The 16,829-nt window shown below is 38.1% G+C and overlaps 1 protein-coding gene across 1 annotated transcript in view; it reads right to left on the bottom strand.

The window, feature by feature from the left end:
* LOC131189543 (uncharacterized) overlaps positions 1 to 16,829 on the bottom strand; it is a 91,038-nt gene that overhangs the window by 63,922 nt on the left and 10,287 nt on the right. The window contains exon 2 of the mRNA XM_058165691.1: positions 3,247 to 3,482. Coding sequence (XP_058021674.1) covers positions 3,247 to 3,482 — 236 coding nt within the window. The remainder of the gene's footprint in view (positions 1 to 3,246; positions 3,483 to 16,829) is intronic.

The raw sequence follows: 16,829 nt of genomic DNA, 5'->3' as shown, positions 1-16,829 counted from the left end.
CCCCTGAAAAAAGCTGAAGCATTTTATGATGTATTTACTGTTCACAAAGCAAAGATCATGTCCAAAGTACAGATTCCTCAAGTAGGGTACAAAAGAACTATAGAGAAGTAATATATCTAGCAACGATTGGTGAAAATACATTCCAGTTCAAGAAAACGGGGATTAACACATGCCTCTCCCCACCTTGCTCAAAGAGCCTTCTTACAAATTCTCACTTTTCTCTACCCTCATTTCAGGCTGGGTTTCCACATTTCAGATGTTTTCAAAGTCAGTGCAAGGGATTTGTGGGCAGTTTGCTTTGTACTGAAAGGTAAGAGGTGGGACGTTACCATGGAAGCAGGAGGAGGAGCAGCATTTCTTCCCTCTCTTATTTTTTCCTATGAGATGCAGAACACAGAAGGATGCAGATGTAGTAAGAATCATTCACACAGAAATTCTTGGTGCTTCAGTGATTGCTTTGCTATAGGACAGGTTTAATAAGAAAAAGGGAAGATTTCCCCCTTAGAAAGGAAGGGGGGAAAAGAGAAGGAAGAATAGATGCAAAGGAAGGACAGACAAGGAGGAGAAAAAAAGAGAAAAGCAATTGTCAAGACAGTAAAGAAAGACTTTTTAAAAAAACCCTGCAGATATACAATTCTTGCAAAACCCCACCACCATCTGGATAATTTAAGGATCATGGCCAACAGTGTTGCATATTTAACTGGTTGGATATGTGAAAAAAACATCCTGCCATAATAAAGTTAATCAAGCTGAATACTTCCATTGACAAAATTATTTAATGGCAAGCAATCATTTTTATGTGGCCTTTGAGTAGCAATGGAGGAAGCACTAGCACACCTGAGACCCATGTCTACTCAGCCCAGTTTTCCTATCTGGCCCTTCCAGATGTGATAAACTCCAACACACAAATGTTTTAATTAAGCAATGAATGCAGGCCTTTGTTGTCAGAAACATCTGAAAAGGATCAAATTGAGGCTGGCTGGGCTACTTCCAGCCATTAAAATATTGCAATTAAATGACCGTATCCCATCCTAGGCTGCAAAAGAAAACATGAAGATTTAAAAAGATAGTTTAAGTTGTCAACTCCAACTAAGTACAATGGTTGCCTTCTGGTTAAGCCATTAGTAGAAACTATTAGCAAAGTTTGCTCAGATATAAAATCTGAGCCACAGCATATATATAGGAAGAGGATTATAACTCAGTGATTCCCAAACTTTATGGAGTGTTATCTGCCTTTTAAGAGTCCTCATATTAGGTGATTCAAGCAGAGAGTCCCAAGAGCAGCATTTTACAAGTCTGTATGTGAGACATATTATTCCTAGGCAAAGAGAGGGAGAATTCGTGAGGTTTTTCTGACCTGTCAGGTACCAAAACCAATCCCATCACTATGAAGGCTCAAGACATAGATATTATGATGCCAGCAAGCAATGTTAAATAGGCTAGTCTAGGCCTGAAAGAAAATGGATTATTCCCACCAATTGTTTGGTAAGCCAACTTAGAAAATATGTTCAATCTTTTTGCATATAACAGGGGAGTGGCAAAAAGAAATTTAACGTGAGGAAGACCAATTGACCAAATGACTGATCATACAAATTCAGAACATCTTGACTGAAATCACATCTAAACCAGGATGTTTAACTGATGCAGTCTCTACCCACATAGAGAATGTAGAACTACTAGTTCCTCCTTGAGAATCAGGTATTAGTAAGCACATCATGCAGCTGTGCATAGTCTATGAAACTGGCAAACTTCACAGCCTATGAAACTGGCACATGAGAATCACATCCTGAAGGCTCACAAAACAAGAAAACCCCTAGAACGGACACCTTTATGCAAACCGATTAAACTTTGCAAGTTCGACCATGACTTGTGGTTCACATTATGGGAAGATACGCCACTTGTTGATTGTTTTAGTGGTGTAAATACATTCATTATTTATCAGAAGAATTGGCCACGACACTCTTAATGCATTTCTTACTATTTGTAGCCATGTGCTCTGATATGGATATTGCGTCAATACAAGAAAGGTAGTTATAATACAAGCCAAATGGATGCCATAAGACATAAATTAAAAATAATGTGATAAGGTTCTTTGGTGGCCAAGGCTATCGGTAAGAGCAGAAAGGTATGTCACTTACACTCTGCAAGTCACTAATCTAAAGCTCCTAGACCAACCAGTATTGAGTCTCAGTAACTTTTCTAAGAAAAATTCAACTTTCTTTGCCTATATCAGAGTACTGATCCTTAGCTTCCTTGCTCACCCGTCCAAATTTCCTACATGCCTTTTACCCTTACAACCTGACAATAACATATTTTCCTATGCAATGTGCCCTAAAAGAAAGAAGTCAAAAGTGCGGGGGGATGGGGGGGGATTAAATGTCCTTCTTTGACTATCACAAAGATAAAAATGCATTCTCTCTGGCTGGTGAACCTAGGCATCTCAATAGGACTAATAATACAGAAAGAAGGAAATTCACCCAAAGAAATATATTCTAAGAACTGATGTCTGAGAATAAAGATGTGATACGAACAAAATCGTCATTAATCAAAAACACCTTGAGGTATCACAGGCCACAACTTAGTATTGCTACATGAATCTTTGGATTTTTATAGAATTTTGTAACTTTACTATTTCTACTCAGGCAAAATATGACAGGCCCCCATGATTATTTTAATTGTATAAGAATAAGTTAACTCACTATGGGAGAGTTACTCATTATAGTTCTTTATAGGTTAACAAGCTAAGTGGTCAATTTACTGCATTAACTATTCAACAGCAGAAATAACTGTAATGCCGTCTCTTTATAGCTTTATTATTGGAGGTTCAGATGTAATTCGAGGACCTCGCTTTCGATGCTTTGGAGACCATTGGCAGCAATTCTGGAATTGGGCAGACATAAAAGATTGGGGTGGGGTTGTTTTTTTTTTTTTTTTAATAATCTACTTTGAAGTTCTTATAAAAGCCTTGGCTTATAGTGTTGTAATGTTTTTCTATTGTACTTGGTTCATTTTTAAAGGCAGTTAGTTGCTTTCGTAAGCCAGGAATATAGGGCATACAGTTTAGAAATTTAAAAAATTAAAGCAACTGTTATTGATTTTGTTATAGCATGCAAAGCAAGGATCTTTCAAAAGATTAAGCTTCCTATTTCATCACTATGCAGTACAAAAACATACCCAAAAGAAACCAACAGCACACACATACCTCTTTCGTATGTGCACCAATCTCTTCAGTACTGCAACTCTTACCTGATTAATCACATAGATACCATAATCGAGCTGCTGCCTTTGCAGGATTGGATGAAGGTAAAACAACCAGTATTTCAAGTGTTCATCTCGATTTCTGAAAGGGATAATAATTGCCACTTTCTGAAGTGCTTTGCAGTCCTTTGGTGTATAGCGGCCTCCTTCCCTGAGTTCTGGATTTTCCTTCTCCACATTCTTCAGATTCACAACTTGTGAAAACTCCACATGCAGTGGACCAACTGGGAGGAGAAAACAAAACAAAACAGGATCAGATCAAATAAGGTTGTGGGTGGCAGGTGACTCTTTGAGAGTCATTGCAAGACTTTTTAAAGAATCTAAAAACTACAGTAGGCGCCAAGGTTAATTCTAGCTATGTTTCTGAAGCCGTTATGTGCAAAACTCAAAACATATTTCAGAAATCTCATTTTGGGTTCCTAAGTGTTGCATCTCTGGAATTTTTACTATAGAAGGGTAGTATCTAAGCAAAAGGGTTAACATTATTCTCATAGGTATCCCACCTGTCAAAAGTCAAGACACAATCTTTCTTATTTTCTACATCATTTTAGTTTAAAATTCTATTTTGTTGGCCTCCACCTTCTGTTGCACTTGGTCTGGGTACTTGTGTCCTACACTCTGGCACATCAAGCTTTCCTCAGCCATTGTTAATTCTGGACTTCCCTCATCATACACTTCATTGAGCAGGGTGGGGAATTGGATCTAGACCAGTAACTAGAGGCATATTCCCTATACTGCTGGTTAGAAGGATGACAGGTTGTTGTTGTTTTTTGACATCCTAGATCAGGGGTGTCTAACTGGCAGCTCACAGGCCGGATGTGTCATGTGCAGGCTTCAAGAATGGGAAAAACGTCACAAAAGTCATGTGACAGCAATGTGATGCCACGAGTTTGACACCCATGTCCTAGATTAAAGAAATGATCTCAAGGTTGCATGTGCTCACTTTTTTCCATTGCTCTCTTGAATATTGTAGTGAAACTGAACGTAGCATTAGCAATACATAAAAGACCCATTTTGCAGATTGGCCCTACTCCCAAGATATTCTTCACAGTTTTGTTTTAAAACTTACTTTACTTATGTGTGCCACCTACTCCAAAGATTCTTTGTTCACAGATCTTTCAGAGGTCTTGCTATATTTCTAAGCTTGGTGAAAGCATCTTGGCACACCATGGAAACTATATAAAGCTGTTTATTCTTTTTTTCAATGAATGAAACTTGGCCATGTCTGTACAGTGGTCAACATATTACAAGGCTTTAGGAAGATTTGTTTATGAGGTATTATTATTATTATTATTATTATTATTATTATTATTATTATTATTATTATTATTATTATTATTATTGTCATTATCATCATCATCATCATCATCATCAGGTTGATATTCAAGACAAACTAATAGATGCATCTAACACAGAAGGTTTATTTTTCAAAGGTAACATTTGTTTCTTAAAACATATTTGCATGTTGCAATTTCTTAATTCAAAAAGTGTTTCTGGTAAGATATCTGTAACATAATATATTATGATACATTACAAATGGGAGTCCTTAATCATAGTTAAGCTAGCAATAGCACTTATATACTGCTTTACAGTGCTTTATAGTCCTCTTAAGCAGTTTACAGAGTCAGCATATTGCCCCCAGCAATCTGGGTCCTCATTTTACCGAACTCGGAAGGATGAAAGGCTGAGTCAATATCATATCTACACCAGCCTTAGGTACTATAAGCATAAATCAGACTTGTTAAAAGCAACCTACAGAAATTACATCTTTAGATGATCTACTATCAAACTTGTCTAAACTAAACTGGATTATTTCTTTTTTACCCCTTTAGAGATTCTTTTTTATTATATAGCCACAATGACTATTTAGGACAAGCTTGTATTTATAATCATATCTGTAGTAGTGTAACAAGGAATCTATATGGAAAGTTCCTGGATGAGATACTGTCTGGGAACTCCACGCTGCCTTTGTTCTTTTATCATGGAATTAAAATCAAAGCTGTGAATAAATAAAATTCAACTCGGCAGATGGTGATGGATTTGCCTAATTGTAATCCACAAACCTCAACCCAGCAATAAATACATTGCCATTTAGAAGTGGAAATTTATTTACAGTCATTCTTAAACCACCTTGTTAACTGCCACAGGAGGTTTCTCTGCCCCTTCTTTTAAAGAAAAACTTTCAGCACTAACCACATGCAAAACAAAAACCTCTTTTGGGTTTGGCTCACCCACTGAAACTATGCCCCTCCAAATGCTTCCATATCAAAACTGCAAAGCAAATGGGATCACTAACACAAAGCCATTTGCCTGGTTTCAGCACATTCTCTTAACACAAATACACATGCACAATCCCATCCTCTTTCCACATTAGATTAGCAGCTCAGAATAGCTGGAACAAGATCATGTAGCAAAAGGCTCCAGGAAGTCTGAGAAAGGGCAACATTTTTTCTTCCTAAGAAAAACCGAGACCTGGCAGTGGAAAACTGGCGATTTTAAACATGGACCTGCACTAACTTATTAACATAAGGGATAGGAGGCACACAAACGCAGTTAATTCTAGCTTTGGTAGCGTTATGACTAGATTACTGCATTCCGTAGTGCTCAAAACTGCATTCAGATATATTATGGTCATTTGGATTTTCAGATGAAACCAGCAAAATTAAATAGATCCCCACAAATTCAAAGCAAGGTTACAGGGAGATTACCATTCACATGTGCGCACCCACACTTCTGCATGGTTCTTTGCTTTGGTCTTGCCTCCTTCTAACCAACTTCAGATTGTGCCATATTCTCGTGTGGGATATGAGCTGCTCATTCAAGCAGATACTAACAAGCAGATACTTAGTAGGGCTACCCAATCAGAGAAGGCCATAACTACTGCATCTCCACTGTCTTAGTCACTGCCATGTCATCAAGAACCACACCCAATACAGAGATTGTGATTCACACAGAGACTTCTTCAAACTCTAGCAACAACCTTATCTGTCTTCTGTTATTCTCCAAATGGTTGGCACTACATTCAATTCCTATAATCTCCAGATCAGCCTCCATCCAACTTTTCTCAAGCTTGGGAATAACTAAGCTAAAGTCAAAGATTCTAGCCAATTTCAGCAGCCTTGGCTATGGTGACCAGACCAAGTATCATATCTTGCTGTTGGCTTTTTACTAATATAATAAGGGATTTATTTATTTACTTCCATTCAACTGTGTCAATTCTCAGAGACTACAAGGACAAGTCCCTTCCGTTTTCTTAGCAAGGTTTTTCAGAAGTGACTTACCATTGACTCTTTCCTAGGAATGAAAAAAAATGCCTGGCCAAAGGTCACCCAGCTGGCCTTGTGTCCAAGAAAGAACTAGAACTCATGGTCTCTTGCTTTCTAGGCTGATGCCTTAACTACTACACCAAACTGACTCTCAATAGGGGGTTAGTTATCTTCAAGAGTTGTTGTACTTAGTAAGGAAGAAAAACAAAGGCATCTCTCTCTCTAGGGCAGGGGTCTCCAACCTTGTTCCCTTTAAGACTTGTGGACTTCAACTCCCAGGGTCCCTCAGCCAGCTTTGCTGGCTGAGGAACTCTGGGAGTTGAAGTCCACAAGTCTTAAAGGGAACAAGGTTGGAGACCCCTGCTCTAGGGATTGTTTTGGCTGCCTTTTTTTGGAAATCCTCACCAAGAGATCAACAGGGATTGATCAGCAGAAAGTTATTTCTCAGGGGAATCTCATTCAGCTCTTTATTTCCTTCCTTCTGCCAATAGCTCACCAAGCATTGGGCAGAGCTGCCCACTTCATAACTCGGAGTTCCCTAAGTGCTTTCTGGAAACAATTGGATTCATCAGGCACCAGGAGCATATTTTCCAAATGAGTCCTGCCCCACATTTGTCAGAGATGGTAGAATTACATATTTTTCATAGCTCCCAAGTAGGAAACACACCATTATTACAGAAAGCCTGAACAACTTAAAAGAAGGTTTAATAACACTATTGTACATCTCAAAGCTGATCTAGGTAATCTGACACCAACTCCTACTGCCACTGAAAAAGCAGTAAAGAATCTGCTTCTTCAATCTCAAGCTGTCAAAATGGCTGATTCTCCTAATTCATTACACCCTTCTCTCCCCATCTTTAGTTGAAATCTGGACCTTCTTCAAGAACAGTAGCACAACGCCTGTCACATTTTGCTCAATTTCTATTAAAGAGTGATGCTGTAAAAACCAATCCAGGTAACTACCATCCTATAAGCTTACTATGTATACTTGGCACATTATATGCTAAGCATTTTTATACATTTATTGATGAGATAATCCAATAATATTTTTTTAGCAATGAAGCAAACCGGTTTTAGGACAGATTTTCCTTTTGCTCATCGATGTATCACTTTGCATTACATCTGTACCCAGTACGCTCCTAGTGGTGTTCTTGACACTACTTTCAAAGATCTGAAAGCAGCATTTGATTCAATCCTTCATGAGAGATAGTGGGAAAAGCTAGCAGCTTCCTTTAACTTTCACTGGCTCCTACAATTACTTATGAGGTTGCATTAATATACTGCTGTGTTTCCCTGAAAATAAGACCCAAACAGAAAATAACCCCTAGCATTTTTTTCAGATGCTCATAAGCTCTACCCCCAAAATACGCCCTAGTTAAGATTGTCAGTCAGATAGGCGCATCTAGTACCGTATTTCCCTGAAAATAAGACCTAACCAGAAAATAAGCCCTAATGTGTGTTTTGGAGCAAAAATTAATATAAGACCCAGTCAAACATGGATACAATAACGATTCAGTGCTCAAATAATGAACAATCCTATTCCAAGTTCTGAGAGAGTTAAACAGGGCTCTATGCTGGTGCTTTTAATATTTACAATTTTTTGAAGCTCTTACTGAAGCCAAATTTTACCCATTTTCCAGTCATTATACTAAGCTCTAATCTGCCATTCTGATGATGGTCTTGTGATCTTGTGTTTCTTTCCCAAGTAATGCTTCACAAACTTCCATTCATTAGCGTTATTCTGTCTTTCTGAAATACCAGCAATCAACCATGTGACAATCAGGGTGATTGTATTCAACAAGTAGTATGCTAAACATTCCCCAAAAAATGGAAGATTAATAACTGCCAAAAGTTATTGGAAGATCAAGGCTTTCAAAGATCTTGGCATCTTTCTCCAGTCATCTTCATCTTGGAAGCTTCATTCTTCAAACCATTTTCCTTTCTTTTTATTTACAACATTTTCAAATTTATAGCTAAATTACTTACGGGACCGCCTGCTGCTACCGAATACCTCTCACCGACCCGTGCGCTCTCACAGAGAGGGACTCCTCAGGGTGCCGTCGGCGCGACAGTGTCGTCTGGCGACACCAGGAAGGGCCTTCTCTGTGGGGCTCCGCCTCTGGAACGAACTCCCCAGGACTTCGTCAACTCCCGGACCTCCGAACCTTTCGCCGCGAGCTTAAAACTTACTTATTTATCTGCGCTGGACTGGGTTAGTTTTTTAAGTTATGGGTTTTTTAATGGGTTTTATCTCCAAATTTAATTGTGGCCAATTTAAATAAGTTTTTTAATTGTATTTTAATTGTATTTATAGTGTATTGTGTATTTTTACTTGGCTGTGAACCGCCCTGAGTCCTTCGGGAGAAGGGCGGTATACAAATTTAAATAATAAATAAATAAATAAATAAATAAATAAATAAATAAATCTAAAAAAAGGAAGTAAATACCACAATTTTATTATGTTAAATATCCACCTATGTTTATGGGTATAAGTACACAAACAGCTAGGAAAAGGATATTTGGTCACAGCCCAACTATAAATTTAACATTTACAGCCTAACTGTGTACAGGGAGTCCTTGACTTGCAACCATTAATTTTGTACCATTTGAAGTTACAATGGCACTAAAAAAATGACTTATAACCATCCACAACCATTGTAGCATCCCCATGGTCATGTGATCAGAATTTGGACACTTGGCAACTGGCATGTGCTTATGACAGTTGCAGTGTCCGAGGTTTAGGTGATCACCTTTTGCTACCCTTTGCAAAGTCAATGCAGAAGCCAGATTCATTTAACAATTGTGTTACTAACTTAACAGCTACAGTGCTTCACCTAACAACTGTGGCGAGAAGGGTTGTAAAATAGGGCAAAACTCACTTAACAACTGCTTAGCAATGGAATTTTTGGGCTCAATTGTGATTGTAAATTGAGGATTATCTGTGCATACCTCTTAGGAATTAAAGCCAGGGAATTTGAATGGTGCTTACCCTCAAGTAGGCAGATTGCTACTTAACCAGCTTTTCAGAACTTCAGCTGTGAAATTTTAGTTTCCTCATCAAACTAGAGGAGAAAAACTTGAACTTTTCCATTAATGATGCTTCTATTCAATAGTATATTATAGTCCACCTTTCCTCAGCCTCTAAGAGACAGATATACAGGTAGTCCTCGACTTACTATCACAATCAAGACCAGAATTTTCATTGTTAAGCAATGCAGTCATTAAGCAAGTTCTCACATGACTAGATCCAGTTTTACAGCTATTTTTACCCTGGTCATTAAGCAAATATGAGTTCCCTAGTTGACAATGCTTGTCAAAAGCTGGCTGGGAAGATTGCAAATCACAATCACATGATTGCAAGACACTGCAGCCATCATAAATACAAGCTGGTTGCCAAGCACCTGAATTAAAATAATGTGACTGCAAAGTCGTAACTTCAAGGATGGGTCATGTCAATTTTTCCCAGGCTGTCAGAACTTTGAATCATTATTAGATGAATGATCGTAAGTCAAGGACTACCATTATAAATATTACATTATGTCATGCTCCTATACACAAGGTTTTATATATTCCAGCCCATTCTTGAAACTCAGATAAAGCTCATGCGTGGCAAATGGAATATATACTATTCTGATAGGTTTTATATACTTCTTCCTGAAATACTGGATAGCTTCTAAGATTAATGTATTGTATCCAGTCATCTAAAATGCAATGGCTCATGAATTTGTGCAGATCTATATATTGGGGAAACAAAACAACCACTTCGTAATCACATGGCTCAGCATTGGAGAACAAACCCATGTTCGTTCAGGACAAGATTCAGCAGTCCATCTGTATTTAAAAGGCAAAGGCCACTCTTTTGAAGACAGCAAAGTCCACATTTTGGACAGAGAGGACTGCTGGTTTGAAAGAGGTTCAAAGACACCATCTATGTCAGCGGTTCTCAACCTGTGGGTCACGACCCCATTGGGGGTCAAATGATGATTTGCCAGGGGTCGCCTAAGACCATCGGAAATATGGAAAGTATACTTGCAAGTCAAAGAATCGCACTCCAATGGTTGACTCCACAAGCCAGCTGCAGGCTCTTCAAATCGCTAGCTGAATTCAGCTTCAGGCGCGATGAATTAAAAAAGAGAGAAATCTTTGCTCTGATGTCTCCCTCTCAAGCCAGCTGCAATCACTCCCAATCGCTAGCCTAATCTGGCTTCAGCCGCGATAAACTTAATAGGGGAGGAGTCTCCGCTTTAATGCCTCCGTCCTCAAGGCAATCACAAGCAGTTCAGATCGCTAGCCAATACGGCTTCAGGTGCGATAAATTCAAAAAACCAGTTTGCCGCTTTTTTTCCCCTTCTGCGGCTGCTGAGGCGCGCTGAGATCGGTTGGGGTCACCACATCGTGGGGAATTGTATTAAAGGGGTCGCAGCACTATAAAGGTTGAGAACCACTGATCTATGTCAAAATTGAACAGCCCTCTCTCAACAGAGGGGGAAGGATAAGACATCATCTACAGTCTACAACACAGTCCTTTCAACAGTTCCAAGAAGGCTCCACACCCATTTGCCACTCAGGTGACCCTGAGGACACAAATAAACCTCCAATGCAAATGACCAGCTGTCTGCAAGGAATATAAATCCTTCCATTCCCACCATCCAGTCAGAGCTGAAGAAGCTTCTTGGATAAGAAGCAAAAGGTCTTCAAAGAAAAACAAGAACGTCTGGTTGCCTCTTGAAAAAGCATTTTTGGGGCAGCCCATGAATTCTCAGTAGATTTGAACGTCAAAGAGTAATAATTGGTTTTATATGTCTAACGATTCCCAAAAAGAATGAAACTAATCATGTACTGCTTCCTGATCACCAATTATGTGGTCAATGTTTTTTTAATTAAAAATGACTTTGAGCCAAGAACAAAATTTACTTTAATCAATTCTACTTTAGTACTTGCGGCTTTATTAGTCACTCTAATCAATGGCCAAGGAATTAAAATGTGCACTACAAGATTTATATCATGGAGCTCTAGCAATCAACATGGAACAAAATAACTAGGAACGAACTTCCACATGTGATTAATCTTCCCTTATTCATACAGTTACTACCCCAATTTTCTGCAGGAAATGAATAACTGACAGTTTTTTAATTAAACTTACTATTCTAACATATCCGAACAGCTCACGACAAAGGTATCAGAATTTTAAAATGTGAATAGAATAGATGCAAAACTGAAGACTCCAACATCTTTCAAATCTGAGGTAAAAATGTCTGAATCGCTTTTATATACCTTTTACTCTTAGCCAAGTAAAATATTATCTGAGGTTGATCTAACAAAAGTGTGCTCCAAGTTCTCACAAGTACTCCTGTATTTGGCTAGAAAACAGCTAAGTTTTTTTCCCCTGAAGTTCACCCTACAGGCTTCACTTCTGCTGTAAAATATCACATCAGTGTCATTAAGTGAATCATTTTCCAGAACACAGGCTATTAATTCCCCATTAAAAGATTATGTTACTCAAATGTGTTTATTCCAAAGAACTTACAAAAAACAAAACAAAACACAAAACCCTGGAATAATTCTAAAGAGTGATCTTTTGCCAGATAGTGCACACCTGTTCTCTTCAGAGGAAACAGGAAATGAAAAATTGCTTTGAATAATTCAAAATAGTTGCTTAATTTTTCTGGTAGTGTTAGTCACTCTTTAAATTTTGATTGCTGCTTCTGTTCAATTTATCATAAAACAGTTTGTTACTCAGCCTGCTTGATTAAGGGTAATAGTATAGGGGTTAACCCTAACCCAACCTCATTTTCCTCATAATAAAAGAAAAATTTTCTATAGTCCTCTTCTCTTCCCTCCACCAAATAATCTCTCTTCCTGTTTTGCATTTCCAAATGAAGAAATATAAATGCTACCCAAGCAATATTTAGTCAGATAAATGCTGACATCCATGCAAAGCTTTTTTGTGCTTTTTTATCTTGTGACACATGCAGTTCCTCCAGAAAATCAAGTGAATAAACACCCAATATAGTTCTGTCTAGATGAGTTGGGCTACAGTTCCCATCAGTCACAAACAATGAGGCTAATGGACAGGAATGATGTAGATGGGCTGCAATTCAAAAAATCAAAAGGATGAAAGGCATGAGCAACATTTTTATCTAAAACAGCTAAAAAAATTAAATAATTTTAATCATTTTTTCCAAACATGATTTGTTTTATTTCTTACCACATTTTTATTGTTAGGGTATATCACTGGATGTCATCTGAGTCTAACGATATATAAACATGATAGATAGGCAGACAATCTACCTCAGCAAATTCTGAAGTCATGATCCACATTTTCCAAGTAAATCATATTTTGATGGGAAAATTCCTGGTGTGCTTACAAAATAGGAATGAAGATGGTACAAAATGTAATCCAAAGGCTCACTCACCATCATGGTTCATTAAGTGAAGATGATTGTCTGAATTCTTCCACAGAAATTGCTAGTTACGGTGCTGGTAGACAAGGAGGTTTAAGTCCCAGGACCTCAATTTTCAAAATTATTATTACATATAAGAATTCAAAGACCTGAAGTCTGATGGAAACTGATGGAATTCAAAGACCTGAAGTCTTTGAATTCCATCAGATGTTTTTTCAAGTATAAATGTTCTAGCGAACTTGAACTACAAACTGTTATTATATAGAATCCAGCATAACAAGAGAATGGTTTACATAGCACTGTCTTCCGCAACCTGGCATCTTCTGGATGTGTTGGGGAAAGGCTGAGGTAGGAGGTCTATTTCACATTCCATTTAGGGAACAGCCAACCTCTCTTTCTAGTATTTTGGGAAGGAGATCTACTCCCTATCTACTTTATCCACATCATGTGAGTTTTGTACAGCTTAATCATATCTCCTAACATTCACCTTCTTTCAATGCTAAAGAGCCCCAAATATCACAACTTTTTCTTACAGGGAAGCTGATCCATAGCTCCTTTGTTCATCTGAATTGCCCTCGGCTAAGACTTCTCAATAGGGACTTGGTGGCTCAGTGGCTAAGCTGAGCTTGTTCATTGAAAGGTCAGCAGTTAAACGGTTCGAATCCCTAGTGCCGCGTAACAGGATGAGCACCAGGATGAGCACCCGTTACATGCCCCAGCTTCTGCCAACCCAGCAGTCCGAAAGCATGTAAAAAATGCAAGTAGAAAAATAGGGACCAGCTTTGTGGGAAGGTAATAGCGTTCCGTGCGCCTTTGGTGTTTAGTCAGCCACATGACCACGGAGACATCTTCGGACAGTGCTGGCTCTCCGGCTTTGAAACGGAGATGAGCACCGCCCCCTAGATTCGGGAACGACTAGTACATATGTGCGAAGGGAACCTTTACCTTTACTAAGACTTCTCTAGCTTTATGTCATGGGACTAGGATTCATTTTTCTACTTGTTTCTTTTTTATACTATTGGCCCAAGAAGAGTCTTAACTTGACAGTATAACATAATTTATGAAATGTATGTGTTGCCCCTCTTACCGATAAGGCAACTTAATATAAACAACAGATATCACCTTGCAAGTAGCTGCTGGAGCAGTGTTTTTCAATCTTGGCAACTTTAAGCTGCATGGATTTCAACTCCCAGAATTGTCCAAGCAGCAGGTTGACATCCACATTTCTTAAAAGTTGTCAAGTTTGAAAAAAAAAACACTCTGCTCAAGCAAACTAGCACTTTCTTCAACTACTCTGTCAGTGCGGCACTTTTGTGATTTGTTTACATGTTCCCATTTCTCCAAATAGCAGAAACAGAAGAATACATGTATATATAGCACAGATATAATTTTTTTTGTTAAAAAAAGATTTTTAAAAGCTACAGAGAATCATAAATAAAAGGCAAACATGACAAGGGAAGTAATGATAAATAAATAAATACAAGGCAAGCACTGAGGGTTTCGTTAACTAGTCCAACCCTCCTGCTTGTTACAGGAATCTGCTATTGCAGCAGCCATCCCAGCAGGTAACCACTGAGCTTCTACAGAAATATCTCCAGCAAAAAGTCCACAATCTCCTGAGGAAGTCTCCTATTCCTTTATAGAGCAGTTCTTATCATTAGGACATTTTCCTGATACCCAACTGAAATATGTATCCATTTCCTAGTTGTGGAACAATTTGGAACAAGTCTGCCTAGTCTTCAACTTGAAAATAGCTATAATCTCCTTGCAGTCTTCTCCTGTCCAAGTTAAACAGAACCGGCACCTCTAACCACCTCTCATAGTTTTCTTTTTCCTTCCAGATTCTTTATCATCTTGACTGCTCTCCTCTGGTCAGATTCCAGCTTGCAAAGTGTTTCCTAAAACTGAACGTAATACTATAGACATGGTCTGTTGAACACAGAATTGTTCCCTTTCTAAATTTTTGTGCTGTCTGCAAATTTAGTAATATTTTCCAAGCCCTTTTCCAAGTCACTGATAAATATTTTGGACAGTCCATAGCCTAGAACAGAGCCTGTAGTATGTCACCTCTCACTTCCTTCCAGATTGATTTGGAAGCACTGATAAGCACTCTTTGGGCATGGCAGTATAACCAGTTCTATATTCATCTAATGGTAGCACAATACAGGCTATATTTTGTCCTCTTCTTTATTAGGATTTCATAGGAGACTTCATTAAATGTTTTATTCAGGGATATCATAGTGAAATAGTGGTCATTGTGTTAAAAATGAAGACTGAGTTAGTTCAGCATGACTTGACATGTTACTCCCTCTTTTTGTTAGCTGTTCTGCTTTGGTCCATTGGAACACAATTCCCTTAAGGAGTGGGGAGACCAAAGCAAAACAGGAACTGATGAGCTCTGCTGTCTCCCCATCACTTGCAACCATTCTGCCATCTTCTCTAAGCAGTGACACCTTTCTTTTGTCTTTACCTTACTTATAACACTGCTAAACCAACCCTTCTTTTTTTTGGTGATGTTGGGACTATGCAGGAAGACTGGTTAAGTTGATGCTCCTGAAATAAAAGTCTACCATGTATGACTATGCTCCTATTTCTCTTTCTATAAAACCTTAAAATACAAATTAGTTGGGTCCAAGACACCCACTGCTTTAGTCTCTTTAATCAGCTCATTCCTATTGATTAGGATCAGATCTAGGAGAACTGATCCCATTGTCTCTATTTTAACTTTCTTGAAAGAGAAGCATTCGGTAAGAATTTTAGGGATCTTGAAGTCTTGGTTAAGTTGGCCATCCAACACATGCCTGAGAAGTTGAAATCTTGCATTATTTCTAGGTCTCTCCTCCTAGAGGAGGAAGTTTCTCTAGGTTTCTCCAATATCATGTTTCCCTGAAAATAAGCCCTAATGCTTATTTTGGAGCCCTAAAAAATGTAAGATCTTTTTTGAAAATAAGACCAGGTCTTATTTTCAGGGAAACACAGCATCTTTAATTCATATTCACCTTCCTGCATTAAAATTGCTAATTCTTCCAATATTACATACATAGTGGCAATGTATAAAGCACTGTTTCTGAACATTGGCAATTTTGAGATGTGTGGACTTCAACTCCCAGAATTCTAAGTTACTTACAATGGTGCTGAAAGAGTGGTCATTAAACAAGGATCACCATATTTGCTACACAGAATTGTACCATGCAAATACTCTATCATAGCTCTCTTTTTGCAGTAATGTTATAATCATCAAAAGGTCAACTTTGGGTGTGCTAATATATAATTAGCTGGGAGGCATAAAGACAGGAAAAAGCAGGCATGTTAATTTATTTAGGGGCCAATCTGGTGTCTTCAAAAAATACATATTCAGCAACTTCTAGTTTCTTCTTAAAAATATGCTGCCATTTGGAATAAAATGCTCATGCTTCATTACGAACCAGTATTCTCTGTTTTTTTTGAAGGTCTGAAGCCAAGAGTTTAAAAAAAATATATAGTGGAAACTTGAAAAACATACTGTTATGAAAGTTGGTAGAGTGTTGCCAAATGTCACCAAGAAACATTTGAGGGACTTATTTCTGCAGGCATCTGACTTGATGGATCAGAACATTCTATGTTTACCAGGTTGAACAAAAGAGGCTGAGCTCTTTGCATACTACATATTTGTCCCAGATTATTTGTCTTCCAAAAACCATTAATAGCATAATTTTGTGCAACACACAAAATAATAATTGCTGCCATCTGAATAAAACATCACAAGTCCAAATCAAGAAGAGAGTCATATCAATGAATATGTTCGCTGCGAGGAAAGGGCAAAAATAAGTATAAACTACTTTTGAAAAATTTAAAATAAAAGTGAGAATGACAAAAAGATTTCCAGGTGAAATTTTCAAGATGCTGGCTATCATCCTAAAGC

The sequence above is a fragment of the Ahaetulla prasina genome, chromosome 2, assembly GCF_028640845.1.
Source record: "Ahaetulla prasina isolate Xishuangbanna chromosome 2, ASM2864084v1, whole genome shotgun sequence".
NCBI lineage: Eukaryota > Metazoa > Chordata > Lepidosauria > Squamata > Colubridae > Ahaetulla > Ahaetulla prasina.
Note: the sequence above shows the minus strand (reverse complement) of the source record. Positions and strands in the feature narration are given on the sequence as shown.